The following is a 23167-nucleotide window of genomic DNA, read 5'->3' as shown; positions in this document are numbered from 1 at the left end:
TCCTCCCTGAAGACCTCATTAGTGATAAACACATCACATATTAGAAACAAAGAATCATTTCAATTCAGTTGTTTATAGTTCCAAATACAGCTAATTAGCAGACTAGTAAAACGAAACTGAGAAAAGACCAGAATTTTGTCCAAACAGTATTGTGCGTCCAAGGGTTGGCACAGGCAATGATGGTCAGAATGGCCTCTTTCTGTGCTGTAAGCTACTATGCACTAAGATAACAATAAACACAAAAGCAGTCCAAAGTACTCTATGATTTTAGTTATCATAAAAAAGCAACGAGTTTCCATTTGCACATTTATTATACAGAAGAGTCACAACAGTAATAGTCATTTAGAACAAAACAAGCCAACAGATGATCCAGTATTTGTATGTATTACCCTGAGAAGGCTATTACAAGTTTACATTATGAATTGCAGATTACAAATAATCCCCAGAAACACAAGCACATTCTAATCCATGAACTGCCTGTTTAACCTACACTAAATATTTGTCTAACAGACTGTCAAGTAAGGATGGGCGGAGAGTCAGGGAAGGAAGGATGCAGATAATGAAGAGGAAAGGAATGAAAAAGAAAAATATTTACTGTTATACAGCAGCCTTCCTTTGTCCCTCCATTAGAATTGATACAGATATTAAAAACAGGCTGATATTTTAACTTTAATAGGGATTAATACAATTATTAATTAACTGTTAATACTTTGAATATTGTGCAAACCTGATCCAGCAATTCTGTACTGTCGCGGTAAACATTCAGTATTGACAGCAATTGTAATTCAACTGATGTAAGCTGCACACCACACAAACATTCCATTTGTATGTACACACATAGTGAGCGGTGGCTAAAATCATGACCTCTATTAATGTACTAGAACATAAAGTTACAAAACCGTTGCATCATGCAATTTAAAACTTCAGCAAATAACTTCCCATGAAATCCACTACCGTATTTTAAAAATAAAGTTTGCATGCATTAGTGGCAGACCAATTTCAAAAAAAGACCAAATGGAACTGTGCTGGCTGTACATAATAGCCACTCTTTAAAGAGTAGAATAAATCTTGAATAGTCAAAATGGATACCGATGAATTATATTAAAACCTTCAGGACTATTCTCTGGAAGCTATTCTTTACCCATTAATGGCCATCAAGAACGGATCACTAAATACAAACAGTTGCTGCTTTGTTTCTTTGAGAATCTAGTCAGACTGCTGGAGACCGAAATTGCTGGGAACACATGGTTCTATTCACTTTTGCGCTCACAAACAAAGGTGGATTTGAAACATCTGTAAGCAACTCATTGCTCCTTGAATGCTGGTGGTTATAGCACTTTAACTTCTCTAAATTCTTAATATGTTTTGCAAGTTGACATCTCCAACAATATAACAACCATTTATTTAAATATAACTCTCTGTTGAATTTATTGGCAATCAGCCCTAGTATCTCTGATTTGTTGTAAAATATTGTCTGAAAACATTCCTGTGGAATATCTTGGAACAATCTAGTACGTTAAAAGGTGCAAGTGATAATGTTGTTGCTGACCTGCAACAATTTGCTCGAGGAAGAAAAAATAATCTGAATGCAGTATGGAAGCCATAAAAATCCTGTAATAGTACAAAGTTAAAATTAAATATGAAGGGGAGAAAGTCAATTCAAAGTGATTGATACACTTATTTTCCCTCTCTTCAAATTATTTTGGTCAAGAAATCGGTTATTTAGAAACACAGATATTGCACTGGCTATATTACAACAGTTAGAATTTTAGTGTTAAAATCCCTCATCCTTGTGCAAATTACTTAATTTTTTATAAAAAGAAATATCTCAAGAATGAGCCCAATCAATCTTGGAAATGTTTAACACTTATCCTAATAAAAACAATTGATTATATTCAATGCATTATTTTATCTAAGCAGTCAGTATCCAAGGTTGAAACTAAATATGAACCATTTACTCAAATGTAAAAGAACGATATCACTAGGTATCACTTCATAAAAACAGTTTCTGAACAGGTCATTGGCATTCCGAACCAAACAGAAGCCATCGGCAGAAATGTGGCATAATCATATAATTCACTCCAGATTAAGCCAGCTTTCAAAATGCTGAAAACTAACCATTTAACCGAAGTCAATCTTTTTGATATGTTGTGATAATGCTAAATGTTTAAACTTTATTCCACAGCAGAGTGCTCAACTGTAATTCCTGTTTCTGCTACCCCGAAGTAAAAATATTTCAGTTGAGTCCATGGTGCAAATAAAATTAAACTGAGTACTTCATGTACTATCTTACATGTATATACATTAACATTTATAGTACACTAATGTCAAAAGCAACTCCACCCTCCATCAAAATGTATAATGCTGTATGCCTACGTAACACAGCACAGCAGCCACTTTCTAGTCTCTGGAATGAAAATTACAAATTGATGTTAGATTTAAAAAAAAACAGGAAAACTTAAAACTAGATGAATGCATTGAAATATATTTCAAATGACCTTACATCCAACAAACTGGTGCACCTATCAGAATAGTATAGATTTGCAGGAGTCTCAGAAATTAAATTATACCACCAGTTTCCTAGTGTTCTTAATCAAAACATTCCATTTAAATCCTATATAAGATCTAATTTCACAAAAATAAAAAAAAGAGTATCGCTAATTTTGATTGTAATGTAAAAAGGGGATGAGTTCACAAGCTTACAATAATTTACCTCACTACTCATCAAACTGAAGCAAAGCTTTTTGGAAGTGGGGAAGGGGAAGGACACAAATCATCTTGGATCTGTGAATGGAGACACAGGATTTGACTTGAATTGGTGAATGGAGAAACAATACCACTATGATTTGAATCAGATTCGCCTCTGATCTAAAAAATGAACAGGTACCCGAACTTGACCACAAATGCAAAGCCACACAGAAAGGTCAGTTAAGCTTGGGAATAGATACCTTCTGAACCTGATTTAGTTGATAACTGTAGATAAATCTTGCCTCATGGCACTTGCTACCAATCATATAAAAGGGGTTGCACTGGATATAGAGCATTATAGAAGAAAAAATCTTTTACACCTTTTGTACTGAAAAATATAACAGGATGTTGAAAATGTCAAAAATGAATTTCCAAGTTAAATTAAAGCATGCAATTAAGTAGGTTACTAAAAATGCCTCCCACACAGCCACTCCTACAAAAAACAGAATCTTTAATTACAGAGATTTGCAAATGAAATCTTGGAGTACGTCATCAATGACTAGCACCAGTGATTTAATTCCCTGCTCTGTTCTGAACTTTGTAACACCACAGGATCCACCCAGAAATCAATGCCAAAGAAATTTCTAAACATAATCGTCCATCAATAAAACAAAAGTAATAAAGCTACACAACACTTCACTTGAAACCACCTGTGTTCCTGCTATATAAACAAAGTTTTGTACAGACTGCTACTTATTCATCTGCATTGAAGACAATAAAGTGTTTAGGGAAAAGCAAAAAAAATGTAAACTAATCCAAATCACTTTGGACACTATACACAGAATTAAATTAAACTATCTGTGGTCACCAGCAGTAATATTGGTAAGGGGGACTGTATAAAACACCAGCTCTTCAATGGACACAAATGTCCCAGCCACAAATCCCACAAAGCCCACCACACTGATCACGATATCCTTGGCAATCTTCCATCGGCTTATCCCCTCACTATAGTAGGTAGCAATTTCGAGAAGTGGGGGGATGATTAATGCCAGAGTGCTGCTACTAATAGACCCAACTAATGTGATCACAATTGCCAGGCGTGGGATCAGGATAGCCAAGACACCTGTAAGAACAAAAACAATGTATTAAGAGAAAAAGGAATAAAAATGAATAACATCACAATGAACTTCAACTCATTTATGGAAAATCTTTTAATGTAATTATTTGTCTATGAAGTGCTTGAAGTTTTGCTAGTTACTTGGGCAAACATTCCAGTCAATTTGAGCACCGTCTAGTACCAAGGTAAATTACAAAGTTCTTCTATTTGTTTTTATTGAGATCATAGTCACAATTTCAGCAGAACAACATTTACTCTCCAAATAGTAAAAGTGAACATTTCAAATAATTGGAGACATTTTAAATAGGGAGACATGACTTCTGTTAAGGTGCAGGAAAAGTGATCACAGGCCCGAGTACTATTCCAGAACCTGCTTCAGTTTAACATCTTATCTGAAAGACTAAGGCCACAAAAACAGCAGAAATAGGAAAACATACTCCCAAATGTACTATTTTCAATTTTCCCCAGGAATATTCCAGAAACTGCACAATTCATCGAGACAGATGAACATTTAAATTCCATTTTGATATCCTCACTTTCTGGATAGGATATACGCAAGATATGCTGAGTAAATATATTTTGAATTCCCAAAGTACCACTGTGGATATAATCCTAGTACATCTTGATAAAGGGATTGTTAAAATTGACGGAAAATGCCTGAAAAGTTGCAAAACAAATCTGAATTACTGAACTGTCAAGCTATCAAGAGATTTACCAGAAATCCGACCATTCCATTACTGGATTGGTGCTGTATACAAATTTCACAATTCTCCATTATTAACTAATGGGGTTAATGGCAGGTAAGTACCCTGGCCCTGACACTTTGCATCCTAGGATCTCAAAAGTAGTTAACAGAACTACTGAATACATTTGTTGTAATTTTTCAAAAAATCCTTGGACTCTAGAGAAATACTAGATGATTTGAAAACTTTGAATATGACACCCCTATTCAAAAAGGGAAGGCCAGAAAAAGGGGGTAACTATAGGCTGATTGGCCTAACATCTACTGTTAGAAAAATGATGGAGTCCATTATTAAGGAAGTAACAGCAGCACATTTGGAATGTCGTACTGTAACCAAGCAGAATCAGCATGGTTTCATGAAAGGGAAGTTGTATCTGGCTAATTCAGAGATTTTCAAGAAAGTCTCAACTAGCGTGCACAGTTGGACATCAGCAGATGCAGCACAGTGGTTAGCACTGCAACCTCGTAGCACCCGAGACCAGAATTTGATCCCAGCCTTAGGTGACTGTGTGGAATTTGCATGTTCAACCCATGTTGTGTGTGAGATTCTGCTGAGTGGTCTAATTTCTTTTCACAGTCAAAACATGTACAAATTAGGTAGATTGTCTATGCTAAACTGTCCAGGCCAAGTAGAACAGCCATGGTAAATTCAGAGGCTATTTGGCCCATCAAGTCTGCACAGACCCTCTGTACAGCCCCCACCCTATAGGGTGTCAGAGGTAGTAGTATATTGCTGTGGAGACAGAATTGGTTCGTGAGCAGGAAACAGCAAGTTCGGATAAGGGGTTCTTTTTCTGGCTGGCAACCAGCGTTTTCCAACGCGATCACTACTGGGACGACAACTGCTTACAATGTATATTTATGACTTGGAGAAAGAAGCGAATGTACTGCAGCCAACACTAAAATAGGCAGAAAGGCAGATAAGACAGGAGTACAGTTTACAGAGAGATATTCACAGGTTAATTAAGTGAGCAAGTTGTTGGCAAAAGGAGTATAAAGTGGGGAAAATGTGAAATTTTTCATTTTGTAAGGGATCTGTAAAGAACAGAATTATTTAAACAGAGGGAAACTGTAAAAGCTGAAACACAAAAGGGACTTCGGAGAACTTGTACATGAGCCACAGAAAGCTAGCACATAAGTGCAGCATATAATTGGGAAAGGCAATGGAATGCAACCCTTTACTTCAAAGGTGGTTGGTGTAGGAGAGTTGGAAAATCCTACCAAAACTATGCAAGGTGCTGGTGAGACCACATCTGGAGTACTGCAAACAGTTTTGGTCCTCCTATTTGAAGAAAGATATCATTTCATTGGAAAGAGTTAAGAGAGGGTTCACAAGGAAAGCCCTTGGTATGGAGGGATTGTTTTAGGAAGAAAGGTTAAAGAAATTTTGGGACTTTACACATCAGAGTTTAGAGGAATGAGAGGTGATCTAATTGAAACATTAAAGATTCTTAAGGGGCTTGGTAGGGTAAATACTGCAATGTCGCTTCTCACAGGAAGAGTCTAGAGCTTAGGGGCACCAATGTAAAACTGAAATGACAGGGAATTTCTTCTCTGACAGGGTTTTGAGTCTTTGCATTTGCTTGCCACTGAAGAGTCCTTGTGTATATTTAAGGCTGAGACAGACAGCTCCTCATCAATAGGGGGATCAGGGGTTACAGGGAAAAGGCAGGAAAGTGGACATAAAGAATATTGGATCAGCCATGATCCTATTGAATGGTGGAGCAGGCCTATCTTGTTCGATGTTTTATGGTTTTATTATAGTATGGTGCCCATTATTTCACTACATGCAGTTTTGAACTCCTTGAGGAGTGACTAAACTTCAGTGCATTTTGCATTTGAAAGAACTTTGTTTTTACAAGATTTTATTGTGTTGAAGGATTTCAAAAGTAGCAAAAGTGCTTTTTTTATGAAGGAGATTGTTTTGCTCAATGCAATGAAGTCTGCAATATAGGGACAGAACTTTATTTAACAGAATTTTATTTTCCTCTCTAGTACGAAGACACTGACATTTGCTGATAGGTGAATGAGCAAAGGTAGGTGTAAATTTTAACCAAAAGGTCTATAAACAGACAGGATGGCGAGTATAGGTGCAACGATCGACACTGAGGGTAAAGAGCCATGGGGTTAGCAGCTGCATCATGGGTCTTCAACATCTGGGTAGAGGCACACAGTGTGGCATAGAGGGTATGGGGAACATGGGTTAGGATCTATGAGGCATGGGGAGTGCATTGGTGGTGGGCGGGGAGTGGGTAGGGGGAGAAGAGTTGGAAAAGGTGTAGCCTGCAGTACAATGCCACTGCATGGAGGCTAGTCTTTTGCCCAGTCTGTGTTTCCACAACTGTCAATGGGTCAGCACGGCTGACAGGTTAATATACCTAATTATACTTAAAAATAAACTTTTTGAGTATCACTGGCTAGGTCAGCATTTATTGCCCATCTCTAATTAAGAGTCAACCACATTGCTGTGGGCCTGGAGTCACGTGTTGGCCAGGTCAGGTTTCCTTCCTGAGGGGCATTAGTGAATCAGATAGGTTTTCCCCACCAATCTACAATGGTCATTATTATAATCTTAATTTAATGATTTAAAAAATTGAATTCAAATCCCACCATTTGCCATGACAGGATTCCAACTCCGGCTCCCATTATCCAGGTCTCAGGATTAAGAGCCTAGCAATATTACCACTAGGCCTATAGCATCCCCTGGTGAGTCAGTTAGCTGGATACCCAGTATGCTCTAGATTCGCACCAAAAGTGGAGAGTTTGATTCCCATTCCAGCTGGGTGAATATGGGACAGTATGAGAACATTCAGATTGATTCTGGCCTATTTGATAAAAGGTAATAGGTTTCCCCACCTGAAATTGTGAATTCACCAACAGGAACTAAAATTACTAATCAGGTAGAAGAATTGCAAAGAGCTATTACCCACCTGGGTAATATGAACCTGGATGCTAGGGAAGCTCCTTATTTTAAAAGAACATGAAAATATAAAAGTAGGCAGGTTTTGCTATTACTTATGAGGCAGTAGCCCTTGTGAACAACTGGAATATGGTGAACAGTAAGATAAACTAGCATTGGAAGCAGTCCACAGCAGGTTCACTAGGCAATATCAAGTATAGGGGAGAGATAATGGGAACTGCAGATACTGAAGAATCCAAGATAACAAAGTGTGGGGCTGGATGAACACAACAGGCCAAGCAGCATCTTAGGAGCACAAAAGCTGACGTTTCGGGCCTAGACTCTTCATCAGAAAGGGTCGAGGCCCGAAACGTCAGCTTTTGTGCTCCTAAGATGCTGCTTGGCCTGTTGTGTTCATCCAGCCCCACACTTTGTTACGAAGTATAGAGGAACTGTTTGATGAGGAGAGATCAAGTACTTGTTGGAATATAAAAGAATGAGAGGCAATCTTATTGAAACATACAAGACTCTTAGAGGGCTGTCAGATTAGATCTGGAAAATTTGTTTCCCCTTGTCAGAGAGTCAGAATAGGGCGTTGTATATTTAGGACAGAGATGAGGAGGAATGTCTTCTCTGGGATGGTAATGAATCTGCGGAATTCTTTACCCCGGTCTGTAGAGGCTGGATTATTAAGTACACCCAAGGCTGAGACAGACAGATTTGTAAGCAGTAAGGGAATCAAAGATTATAGGTAAAGGCAGGAAAGTAGAGTTGAGGGTTATCAGATCAGTCATGATCTCACTGACTAGAGGGGTAGACACAATAGGTTGAATGGCCTACTTGTGCTCTTATAGGTAAGCATATAAGAAAGGTATTATTAACACTGTGCTCCAGTTGGTGGCACTTACGCCAGAGGCAGAAAGTTACAGATTCAGCATAATTGGACATAAAAGATCCCATGGTACTCTTCGGTGAGCAACAGAAGCATTTTCTCTGGGTTTTACAACTACCATTTATTCACGCAATCACAATTAGCAATAGATTATCTGGTAAGAATCACATTGCAGTCTGTGGGCACTTACGATGTGCAAACTGGCAGTCATGTTAACTATACTTCAAAAATACTGCATTAGTAGTGAAGTGAAGTGATTTGGAACATTTTGCAGACATGGGAGGCATTATGTAAATGCAGGTTTGGTTTTCTCCATGATGGAGCTTATTGAGAAAGAAGTTTATTTACTGCTGTAACTAAAAGAAAAAAAATCCTATACTCCAGTCCTCCCAAGTTACATTTTAGCCTATATAAATCACATATGCTGTAAAATATAATTGGTTAGACAGGGCAAGAGAAATGTAGCATCTGGATTCTGAAAATGTCTGAGTAAACTGTATACCCCGGGCAGAACTACACTGCCTTGTCTTCCATACCTATTTGTACCAGTGTAGGTCCAAGCACTGCTAAGGATGGAGTAGAGTTGCTAATCGCATACAAGCGATAAACAGCTATGAAAACTGACCTCAATAGGAATGTGCAAGAACCAAAATGAGAGAGAGTGAGAATATGCATAAAAATTATAACAGATGTCATTATCTGGAACCAAAACTTGATGCATTCTATATACAGAATCACAGTTCTGCAATACATTCAAAAAACTCTTTTGTTAGACTGAAGATTAAATGGCTTGTTAACATGGTTTAAACCATCCAATAAAAGGTTAATGAACTTCATCAGTAAGCTAACATTCGAATGTTGACTTTCTACAAATATGCTGTCTGGCCAGAGAATTGCTAGCAACTTGTTTTTATTTGCTTTAAGTCTGCACTGATAACAGACATAAATAGGCTAGGGACATAAAAACAAAATTAAACCACTGACAACATTCATGAATCTTGGTCTTAGCTCACTACTTTGTGAAACACATCAGTCAGATATGATTTAAACTTAGTTCTGAAGATGGGTCACTGGACTCAAAAAAAAGTTAACTCCACTTTCACTGATGTTGCCAAGCCTCCGTTTCTCTGGCAATTTGTGTTTTTGTTTCAGATTGACATCATTAATACTCTATCAATATTCCTTCTTGTTTGCATTAGTAGCCATCTAGCATTGACGAGAATTGCATACAATTCTCCTTTTATATAATACATGTATGGCAATTTAAAAAGTTAAAGGGGCATCATGTTGAAATAGAGACTACTCTCAATTGATTGCTCAGCATTTTCATTAATATTGTAATGTACAGCACTGTCTATTTAAGATGTAAAATTAGTGATGTTTAAATATAATTGTAAAGTTCTAAATGATATAGGAGGCACAGTTGGTGACCAAAACAAATCTTCACAGCCCTAAAATTGTCTCTGCCGATAAAAAATAAACTTTGAATTTTAGTAACTGTATTTTTCTACCCTCAAATAACATTAATGACTAACCTGATTAGAAACTAAATTCAACAAAGTCAGTAAGAATCTGTCAAACTATTGCGATATTGAAGAATGATTTGTATATATTTTAATATTTTTTGGTTTGGACTTTGAACTAATGGTATATAGGTTTTGAGTTTAACAATTAATTTGTCACTATTCCTATAGCCATAGTAATGTATTTTAAAAGTAATCCAAGAGCGGGCTTTGAAATAAATTGGAATTTATTTACAATGGGAGAGTTCAAGAATGCACTGAGTACAGCACAGTGCATTAAGCTTTCAGATAGAAGATTCTGGATTTTTTGGGAGGGCTTGGAGGAAATATCCATAGTTTGGAAAGCAGCCTTTCAGTTTCCTTTGGGCAGTTCTACAAGGTTCTTCACTGAAGCTGGTTGTGTAAAGCAGTTGCTCCTGAGAAAGAGAGAAGTTAGTTTAGAATTATTAGAAATAAATTACCTTGGTGTAACAGGTTAATTTAAAAGATCCAGATCAGCAACGTTTGGTTAAAAACCCTGGAAAAGCTACATGAAACAAACAAAATGCTGGAGAAACTGAGCGGTTCTGAGAGCATCCGTGAAGACTGAAGTGTATTAATGTTTCATGTACAGTATATCTCTTCCAGAGCTCCTGCAGCTTCTCCAGCATTTTCTACATTTGTTTTGGATTTCCAGCATCTGCGGTATTTTGCTTTCATTTAAGGATTATGTAGATTGCCTAGGTTTGGTTATAAAAATCAAGAAAGAGACTATCAGATTATCATGACCAGGAAATGAAGCCACAGTTAAGTCAATCTATATGCGGGATACAGAATGTTCATCCAGTGTTTCAGCACTATAATGTGATGTTGTTGGTTCCTAGAAGTTCAATTTTTTTTCATTTCTCTATTCCTAAACACAAGATGATTTCCAAAGTAACAAGAACATTTGGTATGAGAATATATTAAAAGCTTGCCTTCTGTAAAGTACTGGAATCCAGAAGCTAGATTGGTTTGGACTACATGTGCTGGAGTTTAGAAGAATGAAGGGGTTGTGATAGAAACTTATAACACTAACAGGACTAGAAAGGTAAATACAGGATGGATGACTGGAAGCACATATCTAAGGATATGTGGTAGGCTATTCAGGATTGTGGCGAGGAGAAATGTCTTCACAAACAGAATTGTAAGCCTGTGGAATGCCACAGAAAATGATTCAGGCCAAATCAGTGATTGTTTTCAACAACATGTTAGATATAGTTCTTAGAGCTATAAGGATCAAAAGGTATGGGATGGAAGTAGGAACTGAGTTGAATGATCAATCACTGTAATGAGTGGAGGAGCAGGTTCGAAGTGCTGAATGGCCTACTTCTGCTCCTATTTTCTACATTTGCACTCATTCTTCTTTAGGCTTGCAGACGCAAGACCATGTGGAATGAATGACAAATTTTATGTTTCTACAACAACAATATGGTGGCTCACATTTTGTTCATTTCATATACTTTAAATATTTTGTTCTGAGAAATGACGTATTTTTTTCCTAGTGCCAAAGAAAATTTATCTATAGCATAAGTTTCTACCCCAAGTGGCCCAGTTAAACAGTTTTATTATATCTCAATTATAACTTAGCAAATTACCCCTCACATTTTGATTTCACAATGTGAAACATGGGTTTCCAGCAAATAATAAACTGGAATTCATACACCTCGTAACTTCCAAACTAGTCAGTACATCAACCAAATGCTTATGTGGCCACAAGCCTCATAGACAAAGATGTTTCAATTAATAACTAAATATTGCAAGCAACACAAAAAACAAATCAATGAGAATAAATTTGGAGTTACGCAAAGGGAAAGTGGATGTTCAGCAGCAAGAGATAACAAGGTGCAGAGTTGGATGAACACAGCAGGCCAAGTAGCATCAGAGGGGCAGGAAGGCTGATGTTTCGGGCCTAGAAGACTGAAAAGTGGGGTTACAGTCAAAAACTACAAGCAAATAGCAGACATATTGTATAATTACTTCACCTCAGTATTTACAGTAGAAAAGGAGGACAGGTTGCTGAAAATTCTGAGCAAATTTATACTGGATTAAGGAAAGGGCCTAAATAAAATTAATAAAAGAAAATTAGCAGCATGAAAGAGTGTCAAATTCCCAGGACTTGACAGTCCATCATTTCCATCCAAGGATGTTCGAGGATGTGGATGTTCACAATGAAAAATAGTTAGTGCCTGTATCAGAGTTCTTATAGTTCCCTAGGAGTTATCCCATTGGATTGAAGAATTGCTCATGTCACTCCATTTTTAAAGAGGGAAAAGGTGAAAGCTTGGTAATTACAGACCAACTGGACTAACATCTGTGGTGGGGAAATTATTGGCGCCTACAGCCAAGGACAGTGCAAGTGAACACCTTGAAAATTTTCAGTTAATTGGAGGGAGTTAGCATGGATATGAATACCATGACAGATAGGTCAGGCCTGACAAACCCCACTGAATTTTTCAAAGAGGTGACTAAGGTGGTAAACAGGAGTATGTCTATGGCTGTTGTTTATATGGGCTTCCAGAAGGCATTTAATAGCATTCTGCATGAAACACTGCTAACTAAGGTAGAAGCCCCCGGAATGGAGGGCAAATTACTGACATGACAGGGAAATTGGTTTCAATGTATGCAAGCGTGAGTTATCCATTTTGGACCAAAGGAGAGGTCCAGGTACTGATCAGATAGTATGAAGTTAAATTTAGTAATTGTTCAAACAGACTTGAGGGTTCAGTTGCATAGATGTTTAAAATCTAACAAACAGGTCTAGAAAGTAATCAAGGAAGCTACTAGAATGCTGGCCTTTACATCTAGAGGACTGAAGTAGAAGGATACAGATGTTATGCTGCAGTTATACAAAACTCTGCTTAGACTCATTTGGAGTACTGAGAGCACATCTGGGCATCACACCTTAGGAAGGATATCTTGGCTTCGGAGGGAGTACAACCCAAGTTTACAAGTATGACACCTGGACTTCAGGGGTTAAATTATGAGGACAGATCATACAAATTAGAGATAACAAGGTGTAGAGCTGGATGAACACAGCAGGCCAAGCAGCATCAGAGGAGCAGGAAAGCTGACGTTTCAGGTCTGGTCCCTTCTTAAGAAAAATGAAGATGGGTTAGAAAAAGGATCCAGACCTGAAACACCAGCTTTTCTGCTCCTCTGATGCTGCTTGGCCTGCTGTGTTCATCCAGCTCTACACCTAGTTATCTCAGATTCTCCAACATCGGCAGTTCCCACTATCGCTCATACAAATTAGATCTGCTTTCTTTAGAATTTAGAAGGTTAAGGGGTGATTGGATCAAAGTCAGCAAAACACCAGATAAATAAAGAGAAACTATTTCTCTTTTTGTTGGGGATCCTACAAGTAGAGTGCATAGTCTGAGAATCAGGGCCAAATCATTAAGTAGAGATGTTAGGAAACATTTCTACACACCAAAGGGTGGTGGATGTTTGGGACTCTCTTCCATGAATGGCAGCAGATGCAGGATCAGTTATTTTTGTCAAGTAAAAGTTACTGAGGACATAGGCTGAAGGTTGGTAAATGGAGTTAGGACACAAAATCAGCCATGATCTTGTTAAATGGTAGAACAGAGACAAGCGGGGCTAAATTATTTTCTATTCCTATATGCTGAATACATTTTTAAAAATTGTGTGGCGTGAGACATTAATAATTTTTATACCAACTAAAAACCCTAAGTTCCAGTATCAATTCTATATATCCATCAAACAGGACATGTTTTTGTAAACAAACTGGCTCCAAGGTAATTTTTACTTCCCCACCCCAAAGAAAGATAGCTTACGTAACAGAAAACCTCAAAAATTGTATAGGATTACCAGAAGAAAATTCTGGTATGTGGAATGTTTGACCAGTCAGTTACCCATAATTACACCAGGTTAACTTTGGATGCTAGAATTTTAAAAAAGTTATCGATGAATTCTACATTATATTACCATTCTGAGTAAAGTTACTTTTGGTTTGTTGAAAACCACGGAATGTAGTAATTTTATTCTCATGTTAAATACGTGGGATCTCATTTTCTCAACCATATAAAAGTTATTGGTATCTAGAAAGATCAGAACAAATTTGGTGGCCTGCTATAACACCAAATGATTTGGCAAATGAGTTTATGGTGCACAGTCATTTTTATTTAATCTGGCATTATATAATACTAAATTTTAAACTATCACAGACCTTAAATTTTGTTTCTTCCTCTTTTTAAAACCTATTACAACTCTAACACTTCCCGGTTTTGCTGAAAGCTCATGGGCCTGAAACATGAACTCTTAAACCACTGATGCTACCTCAATTGAAAACATGCATCATTGATTTTTCATTTCCGATTTTTAGCATCCAGTGTTCTTTTTTATCCAGTTAAAGACAGCATTAGATTGAAGGAAGAGACTTAATGCTGCCAAAAAGTACAACTGGCCTGAAAAATGGGAGGGCTTTAGAACTCAAAACGATAACTTAATCGTGGTCCACTAAAGTCATTCAGGGAAGGAAATTGCCATCCTCATCTGGTCTGGCCTACATGTGACTCCAGACCCGCAATATGGTTGACTCTTAACTGCACTATGGCCAATTAGGAATGGGTAATAAATGCAGGGCCTAGCCAGCAATGCCCTCATCCCGTGAATGAATGAATTAAAAAAAAGGAAAAAAGAGAATGAGAGATACAGGTTGTAAATGTTTCTATAGTTATTAATAATTGGGGGGGGGGGGGGGGGGGGAGAAGAATTGGTAAAGTTAAACTTTGGATCTTAAGGGTTAGAAAGGAGAAATTATAACAGAGTCCAGAGATGACAATATTAAATAAATACATTATATTGCTCATGATGGTAGAGAACAACAATTGTAGAAATAGTGATTGGCACAATGGTAATGTCATTGGACTATTAATCCAGGGGCCTAGACCAATGACCTGGACGCAGTTTCAAATACACAATGCAACTGGTTGAATTTTAATTTGATTAATATCAATTGAAAGCAAGCCTGAGTAGTGGTGATCATGACTGATTGTCATAAAATCCACCTGGTTCACTAATGTCTTTCATGGAAGGATATCTGCCATCCTGGTCTGGCCTATGTACAACTGCAGACCCTAGCTATGTGGCAAACTCAACTGCCCTCTAATGACTTAGCAAGCACCTTAGTTCAAGGGCAAATCTTACAAATTAAGAATTTTCAATAAATGTGAGATCAGTTTCAGTTCTAAATAGCCAACTTCCTCAGCAGGTTGATCATATAAACCAAAAACAGTGATTCCATACACTTATTTCAATATAAGCCCAGAGTTAGGGGAAGCTGAGTGTTCGCTTCTGGCTCAGTTTCAAATTTAATTTTCAAGTTCTACACAATTCCAAGGTACTCTATTGTTTGACTAACATTCATACCTTTCTCCGTCTGTTTTTCAAATTTCTCAAGTCAAACTCTGAAACATCCTGGACATTCACTTAACCTGCTTTAGAGCTTAGGAAGCTTTCAAGATGAATATCAAAAAACAAACTTTCGTTTAAAAAGTAGCTCAGTGATCTATAGGAGTTTATGGGTAGGGACTTTTACCTTTTCTGAATCAAATCTAGCTCACATTGGTCTGTATTCTGCTGCAAAGATTTTAAATGTGATCCTAATTTGAGTTGGTGCAGGTCAAGCAGGCTAAAATAAGCTAGAACACAACACAAAGGCAAGAATAAAAAATTAAAGCCATCACTATAGAGTGAAGTCAAAGATATACTGAAAACCTGCAAAAACTAACTGCCCTGTTAAATAAAAAAAGAGTGCAGTTAAATTCAAGAACTCGATTCCAATAATCCTGAAGATTACATTCCGACAAGAACAATTAATAATACACTCCAATACATGTGTACCAGGAAACCATGAACAAATAGTGTGAAGCACTTTAATAAATGTAATAAATGTAACTCCAGTGCATTTCTTTTACACTTGTGAAATTTAAAACATGGCTTACTACAGACAGATGTCCTTAGAAAAAATGCCAAAAGCAAACTTGGCCACCTTTATGCGGCACCTTTTTTGCATCAGTGCAAAACGTGGACTGTCACAAGATTACATCTAAGGAGAACTTACTACTGGGTAAGATACAACACCTCCAAAACGAATTTTCTACATGGATCCATTTTTCTTACCTCCAATCTAAGTATCCCATCTTAACAGCCTCATGGTAACTTAGACACTTGTATATAATCTTCAATGCTTCTTTTCCTATTAGCTTGGATTGATTTGCTGCCTGACCTAGATGTTAAACTAAAACGCAAAACTTTCGCAGGTGTTCCATATATGATGTAAATCAGTTCTGCAAAAGAACCATAAATTATAAATACCACTATGCAAATAATTACATCTTTTTTAAAAAAACCATGGGATGTGGGCATTGCTGGCGAGGCCAACAGTTATTTCCAATCCCTAAGAGCATTGCTGTGGGGTCTGGAGTCATGTGTAGGCCAGACATGCAAGGATGGCAAATTTCACTCCCTGTAGGACATTAGTGAACAAGATGGGGTTTTCAACGATCAACAGTGGTTACATGGTCTCCTTTAGGCTAGCTTTTACTGAAATCAAATTTCGTCATCTGTCATGATGAGATTCTAATGCATAGCCCCAGAACGTTAGTCTGGGCCTATGACATTATCAATACACCATGAAGTAGCTCAATGATGGAGTTCCTCTCCATTTATTTTTCAGCTGCTGATAGATTGTTTTAAAAGCAAACATTTGCACAGCTATACTAATTTAATATAACCTAAAATTTTAATTGGAAGTACACTGGTGTTGGTGATGAGACTAACATTTCACTACCATGATGTCAAAAACAGCAATAAGATGAAGGATTAACCAATAATCAAAAATCACACTATGCAAATGAAATCATTATGTTTTAAAACAGTGCTCAATCATAGAAAAGGACATCAACTTCAAGTCAATCTTAAAAAGTATCAAGAAACTAGACACTTGAAACCTCTCAAAGTTAATAGTACAGCGCTGGCATCTACTGCTAATAAATCCATTCTTCACTTGAATCAGAATTTTCACAAGTGTCTGATAAACGGACAGGCCGTAAAGTGCTCGGTGTAAAGGGACGATGGATGTAGGTTGTTTAAAATAGTCGTCAGGAAGGTTTATAAATAAAAAGCAGTAGAACAAATATAGGTTCCTAAAACAGTTACATGTTTAATAAATGGATATTTTAATGTGCAGTTGCACATGGTATCAACACTTAATAAATGCAAACTAGTGGTAAAGAATAGTTTTATGGAAAAAATGCTGGAAATCACAGCGTGTAAGGTAGCATCCATAGACAGAAAGCAAGCTAATGTTGTTTTGAATTAAGATGACTCTTCAGATCTCTGAAGAGTCATCTAGATTCTAACCGTTAGCTTGTTCTCTTCACATGAATGCCACCTGACTTATTGGGATTCCCAACAGAGATTCCAGCATCTGCAGAAATTTGCTCCAACAGTTTTGTGCAACTGATTAGATTAACAAAATACATTTAATAGATTGGCAGACAGACAATGGTGAGACCAGCACTGTGGGATTTTCAGGACCCAAAATCTATGATCTAAGGAAATGCATCTGCAACAAATGTCTAAAGGTAACAGAATTCCAACACAGTTACTGAACTGAAGGCTGAGGTGAAGACACAGCAATGCTCCCAAGAAGGGAGAGATACCCGAACACTGTTTCAGGAGGCTGTCACACCTCCCTGAGGATAGGCTAGTCTAATACCACCTGGATTAACAGAGCACGAGTCCATAAAGAAGCCCTTCAGCCCATATGTCTGCACTGGTCAAACATCTGTTTATTCTGATCTCATTCTCCAGCACTTAGCCCTTAGACTTGTAGTCTATGACATTTTAACTACTTGCTTAATTTTTTTATAAATATTATAGGCATTCCCACCTTTTAGGCAGTGAGTACCAGTTATCTATCACTTTTTTAATAAATATTATAGGCATTCCCACCTTTTAGGCAGTGAGTACCAGTTATCTATCACCCTCTATGTAGGAAAAAAACCTTTCCCAAACTCAGTAAATCTTCTGCTCCTTACCTTAAAATTGTGTACCTTGCATTCTGACCTTAAACAGCAAGAGAGATTTTCCTGATCTATACCCCATTTTAAAAAAACTTTGTTCACCTCAACCAGGTTCCTCCCTCAACTTTCCCTGGTCTAAAGAAAACACCTCTAGCCTATCTAGGCTTTCGTCATTACTGAACTGCTCCAGCCAAGATCAGAACTGCAAACAGTATGCCAGCTAACATTATCTTTAGCTCCATTCTAACTACTTTGCTCTTGTATTGTATCTCATGACTAATAAAGTCAAGACAGCTGAAAAGGGCACTTATCTACCTGTCTTGCTGCCTTCAAGGATCTATGAACTTGCACACCAAGTATCCTTTGATCCTCTGTACCTTCTTAAGGTCCTTTCACTCAATGTGCATTCCCTTGCCTACATATCAACTGAGACTGACGATGATAGCCTGGATGAGGAGTTCAAAATGCTTTCAAGCAACATTTCCACGAACTGCAGAGTCTCTGGGAAGTTCTGTATGCTGATCAGTGGGCTGATGCATGACAAGTCTGCTTCCAACACAGATTCATGGAGGGGACAGGGAAGTTCAGGTCCAGAAAAGGACTCAGCAACGTCAGCAGCAAAGTGGGTCGGAAGTGTACTCGTGACGGAACAGTCAAGTTTGGGCCAGTTCAGTACCTGGCAGAATTGGTGGAGTCCAGCTACAACTTAATGGCAAGGGATTTGGCAGAGGAGATGTTGAAGAATGACAACTTTTGTTCTAGTGGCAGCAACATGGCAAAGGGGACTCACGCTTAGCCACTAGACCCATTGTCCATGATGGAGCGCTTAACATTATGGACTGCAAAGTTGGATACTTTCCTTACTTCTTCATTTCTCTGCCTTTATATTCTATGTTTTGGTTTATTTTTGTATTTTAAGATGGCACCAAAGAGTGGCAACACCATAGAAGTTTTCACTGTAGTTTGTAACAAGATATAATTAAATCAAATCAAACCGAACTTCAGAAGAACCTGCCACATACAGACATCAGAGGGCCATACAGTCAACAAGAGATTAGTGAGCAAATTGCTTTGAAGATAACTTCTTATAGAATGTGTTGCTATCAGTAGAGAACAGGTTATACTAGACTTGGTATTGTTTAAAGGTGACAGAATTAATGAATGACTTGAAAGCAAAGATACCTGTAGGTATAAGTGAAGATATTATTCAATTTTGTATGCAGATTGAAGATGAAGAGTGGGTGTAAGGCTAGTATTTGAAACTTGAATAAGGACAACTGTGTGAGCTGAAATGAACTGGGATACTAAGCTAGGGTACAGATCAACATATCTCCTTAGTTGTCCATCATTGATTTATATTTCAGTATGTTTGAAATAAGTGCCATAAAGAAACGTTCTAAAAAAAAGTGTCAATTTTAAGGGAAAGTGTGTAATGGTTCAAAGACAAGTGCAGGCTAGATGATTGAATAGGATATAAAAGAACAGCAGCAAATCAGTCAGGAGACATTAATTAGAATATGACAGGAAACCAGGTAGAAACATAACAGATAGCAAGAGTTTTCAAACAGATTAGGAAGCTAAACAGGAAGCAGAGAGTACGCTGGTCCTCCAGGGAGAGAGGCAGGTGATAACAGCAGATAAGGAAAGGCCAGATGAAATGAACAAATATTTGCTTCTGTCTTCATTGTGTAGTATATAAAAACTCCAATAATAGTAGAAAATTAGAAGGTAGAAGAAAGTGAGCAACTTGGTGAAATTATTATTACAAGGAGCTACAGGTTGACAAGTTTCCAGGTTGACTTGATTGACTTCAGCCTACTGATATACATCTGTGGCTAATGATATAACAGATGCATGTATGAATTTTCCAAAGCTTCAGATTCTGGAATGACTCCACTAGCAAACATAATTCCTCCATTCAAGGAGAGAAGACAACAAAGCAGGAAACTAGACCAGTTCGCTTGACATCTTCTGTGAGAAATATACCAGATTTGATCACTAAAAGGTGGTTATTGCTGAGCACTTAGAAAACACAAGCTGAGAATGTGGAATTCAAAAGCAAATCAACCATGATCTTATCAAAAGATACAGCAGATTTGAAGGGCAAAATGCTACTTTCGTCAATTCACACGGTTTTTAACTAAAAAAAACTATCCCGCAAGGCAGCAATTTTGCTTTGCATAGTACTAGCCAATTCCATTATGTTCAAGGGTTCATCCACTGAATAGAAGTCATGAATATTTACAAACATAAAACAAGGAAAGCGACAGTCAACATTATCATCACTTCTAGTAACAGTTCTCTGTCTCAAACTGCTCATGTTGCATGCATCAAGGAAGCAGTTCCAGATTTAATGCTTCCTTCTCAATACATCTTCCCTCATACTTTGTTCTTTCTGGGGAAATGGCAGAAACATTTGCAGGCTTATCAGTCTGTTGAACCACATCTCGAAAATATTCCTTCAATGGCCAACAAGACCTGATTGTGTTGAGAATGTGAACATGGAGCGCACTGCCCCAAAAGATGTACATTATCATTGCACCACAAGATATTCAGAAGTTAGCAGTTATAGGTACAACAACATGTATCATGGCTACAGCTGATGTATCACAGTGTAATTACACCAAAAAATCTCAGCACCGTACCACTCTAGCTGTATGCCAATGTTCAAGCTACACATAAAGCTTCTTACCAATTTACTTCATCTTTATTCCTTTATCCCTCTCATACCAGTTTAATCTCCCCTTAAATGCATCCACATCATTTGCACCTAAAGAACATGGGAGGAGGAGTGGGTCATTCAGGCCTTGGGGTCTACTGTGCCATTCTAAAATGGTTGATCATCTACATGAATGACATTTTCCTGCAATATCCCCATATCACTTCACTTCACTAGAATGTAAAAATTTACATATCTTGAACACACTCAATGACTAACCTTCCACAGCCTCAGAGTACAGAATTCCAAAGATTGACCATGCTTTGAGAAAAGAAATTCCTCAACACAGAACTGAATGACTTGTTCTTTATTTGTTGATAGTTGAACCGTTGATTTAAAGATTCTTCGCTTTTGTAGTTTAGTGAAGATTCTTTTGACTCGTTTCCTTTTGACTGGCTTGGTTGCTTTCAGCACTCACAGCAAGAGACCTTACCTTCAACCCAGGGGTGATTATTAGGCATTGCTTCAAATGTGACCTTCATAGTACTGTAGTGTTTGAACCCAGGCTAATATACAGGTGTATCTTAGGCACTTGCATACACTAGCCTCTCAAATGGCTAGGATACCCACCAGGGTTGAACTGGCTTTAACCAGTTGTGTGATCATGTAACAGAAGTCATAAAACAGGCATTAGGTCTAGACTGCTGTCTCTTCTGGTTGCATTCAGAGGCTCAGAAGGGTCCCAGGAGATAAGAGACAGAAATCCATTACAAACTGAACTCAAGTCCATCCCTTTGAAAGTTCCTTGACATCTTATCAGGTGTGATATTCAGGGATCTCTTTCTAAGCAGCCACTGAAATTACATCCACAGGTCCTTTTTTGGATGTAACAGGCCTCTTAAAAAAGTTACTGCAATTAAAAATTCAATGTGTTTGTGATCCGGGGTTACGATCCTTGGTCATGGCACTTCTAAACACTACATAATACAGGCCTAGTTTCTACAATCTATCCAAGGACAGTCCTGCCCTTCCAGCCATCAGTCTGATGAACCTTTGCTGCGCTCGAATGGAAAGTCAGTCCTTCATTAGGAAAGAGGACCAAAACTGCACACATCATAGGTAAAATCTCATAAAAAAGGCTCCAGAGAACTGAAACAAAATATATATACTCCTTTGAGGAAGGGTCACTGAACCCGAAATGTTAACTGTTTTCTCCTCCACAGATGCTGCCAGATCTGCTGACTTTTTCCAGCAACTTTGTTTTTGTTCCATATTTAGTCCTCTACTCGAATCCTCTCGCAGTAAAGGCCAACATAACATTTGCTTTCCTAATTGTTTGATGTATCTGTGCGTTAACCTTCAAGATTTATGAACAAGGACAATGAGAATAAGCATGAACATTTCCTAACTCCTCACCATTTAAGAAAACTCTGCCCATTATTCCTACCAAAGTGGATAACCTCAGACTTGGGCATTTACTCCGTGTGGCCATTATCTTGACTATTCAATCAGCCGATTCAAATACTTGAAGGCTGTTAGCGTAAACCTCAACACATGACTACCTAGTTGTATCATCCGTAAGCTTGGAAATATTACGTTTGGCCCCCCCCCATCCAATGATGTGCATTGGGAACAGATAGAGCCCAAGCACTGATCCTTTGAATACTTCATTAACTCAGCCTGTCAGGTGGAGAACACCATATTCCTTCCTACCCTATTTTCTTTCTGTTAACTAATGCTCAATCCACGTGAGTATATGGATTCACAAAAAGTGTGGCCAACATTACTGATGCCTTTAAGACTCTTCTCGAAGGTGTCCCTTTATCATTTGTACTGACAACCCTGATGTTATTTTCTGAGAGTCTCTGCGATAGAGGATCTGGTTACAGATTCTGCAGTTACCATGCAGGAGAAATGGCCTTCTCATCCAAGTTGGAGGGCAGTCGTCATGCTTTTACATCCAGCATAATAAAGAACCTCATTATCAGTGATCCCGCATTGGGGCCCTCATAATGGAGGTCAGGATTTCTTTGGTAATGTTCCAGATCTTTAATAGCAGACCCAGAGTTCTGCACCATACAGCAAGTTCAGGACAATGGCCTAGGGTGCATTTGATTTTTGTTATCAGCTCAATGCCATGCTGCTCCCAGGCAATATGGAGTGAGATGTGGACGAAAGTACTTCAAGTGTTATCCCCTATATCATTCACTGTTCTACTTCTGAGGATGGTTAGAGAAAACAAAAAAACCATTTGATGTCAATATTCTAAATCTGCAAATGTAGAAATATTAAGAAATTACAACAAAACAGGCAATTTGGTATATTATGCGTGAGAACAAATTGGATTAACACTACTACTCATAATAGCATATCATGCCTTTATTGGACAGTGCTCTGAGTAGATGAGTTGGGAGATCACGTTGCAGCTATACAGAACATGTTAGGCCACTTTTGCTCTCCCTGCGATAGGGTGGATGTTTTAAAACTTGAACGGGTTCAGAAAAGATTTACAAGGATGTTACCAGAGTTGGAGGATTTGATCTATAGGGAGGGGCTGAATACATTGGGGATATTT

General features: G+C 37.9%; 1 protein-coding gene across 3 annotated transcripts in view; it reads right to left on the bottom strand.

Moving 5' to 3' along the window:
• Nucleotides 1-250: 250 nt before the first annotated feature.
• Nucleotides 251-23167, bottom strand: part of slc36a1 (solute carrier family 36 member 1) — a 78067-nt gene continuing 55150 nt past the window's right edge. The window contains exon 11 of one of the 3 annotated variants that reach the window (XM_048543461.2): nt 251-3811. In XM_048543461.2, the coding sequence (XP_048399418.1) occupies nt 3543-3811 (269 nt within the window). In that variant the 3' untranslated portion in view covers nt 251-3542. Of the gene's footprint in view, nt 3812-10172; nt 10278-23167 lie in introns of those variants that run through there. The other 2 variants (XM_048543462.2, XM_059650592.1) reach the window with 2 other exon arrangements.

This window comes from Stegostoma tigrinum, chromosome 13 (assembly GCF_030684315.1).
Source record: "Stegostoma tigrinum isolate sSteTig4 chromosome 13, sSteTig4.hap1, whole genome shotgun sequence".
NCBI classification, from domain to species: Eukaryota; Metazoa; Chordata; class Chondrichthyes; order Orectolobiformes; family Stegostomatidae; genus Stegostoma; species Stegostoma tigrinum.
Note: the sequence above shows the minus strand (reverse complement) of the source record. Positions and strands in the feature narration are given on the sequence as shown.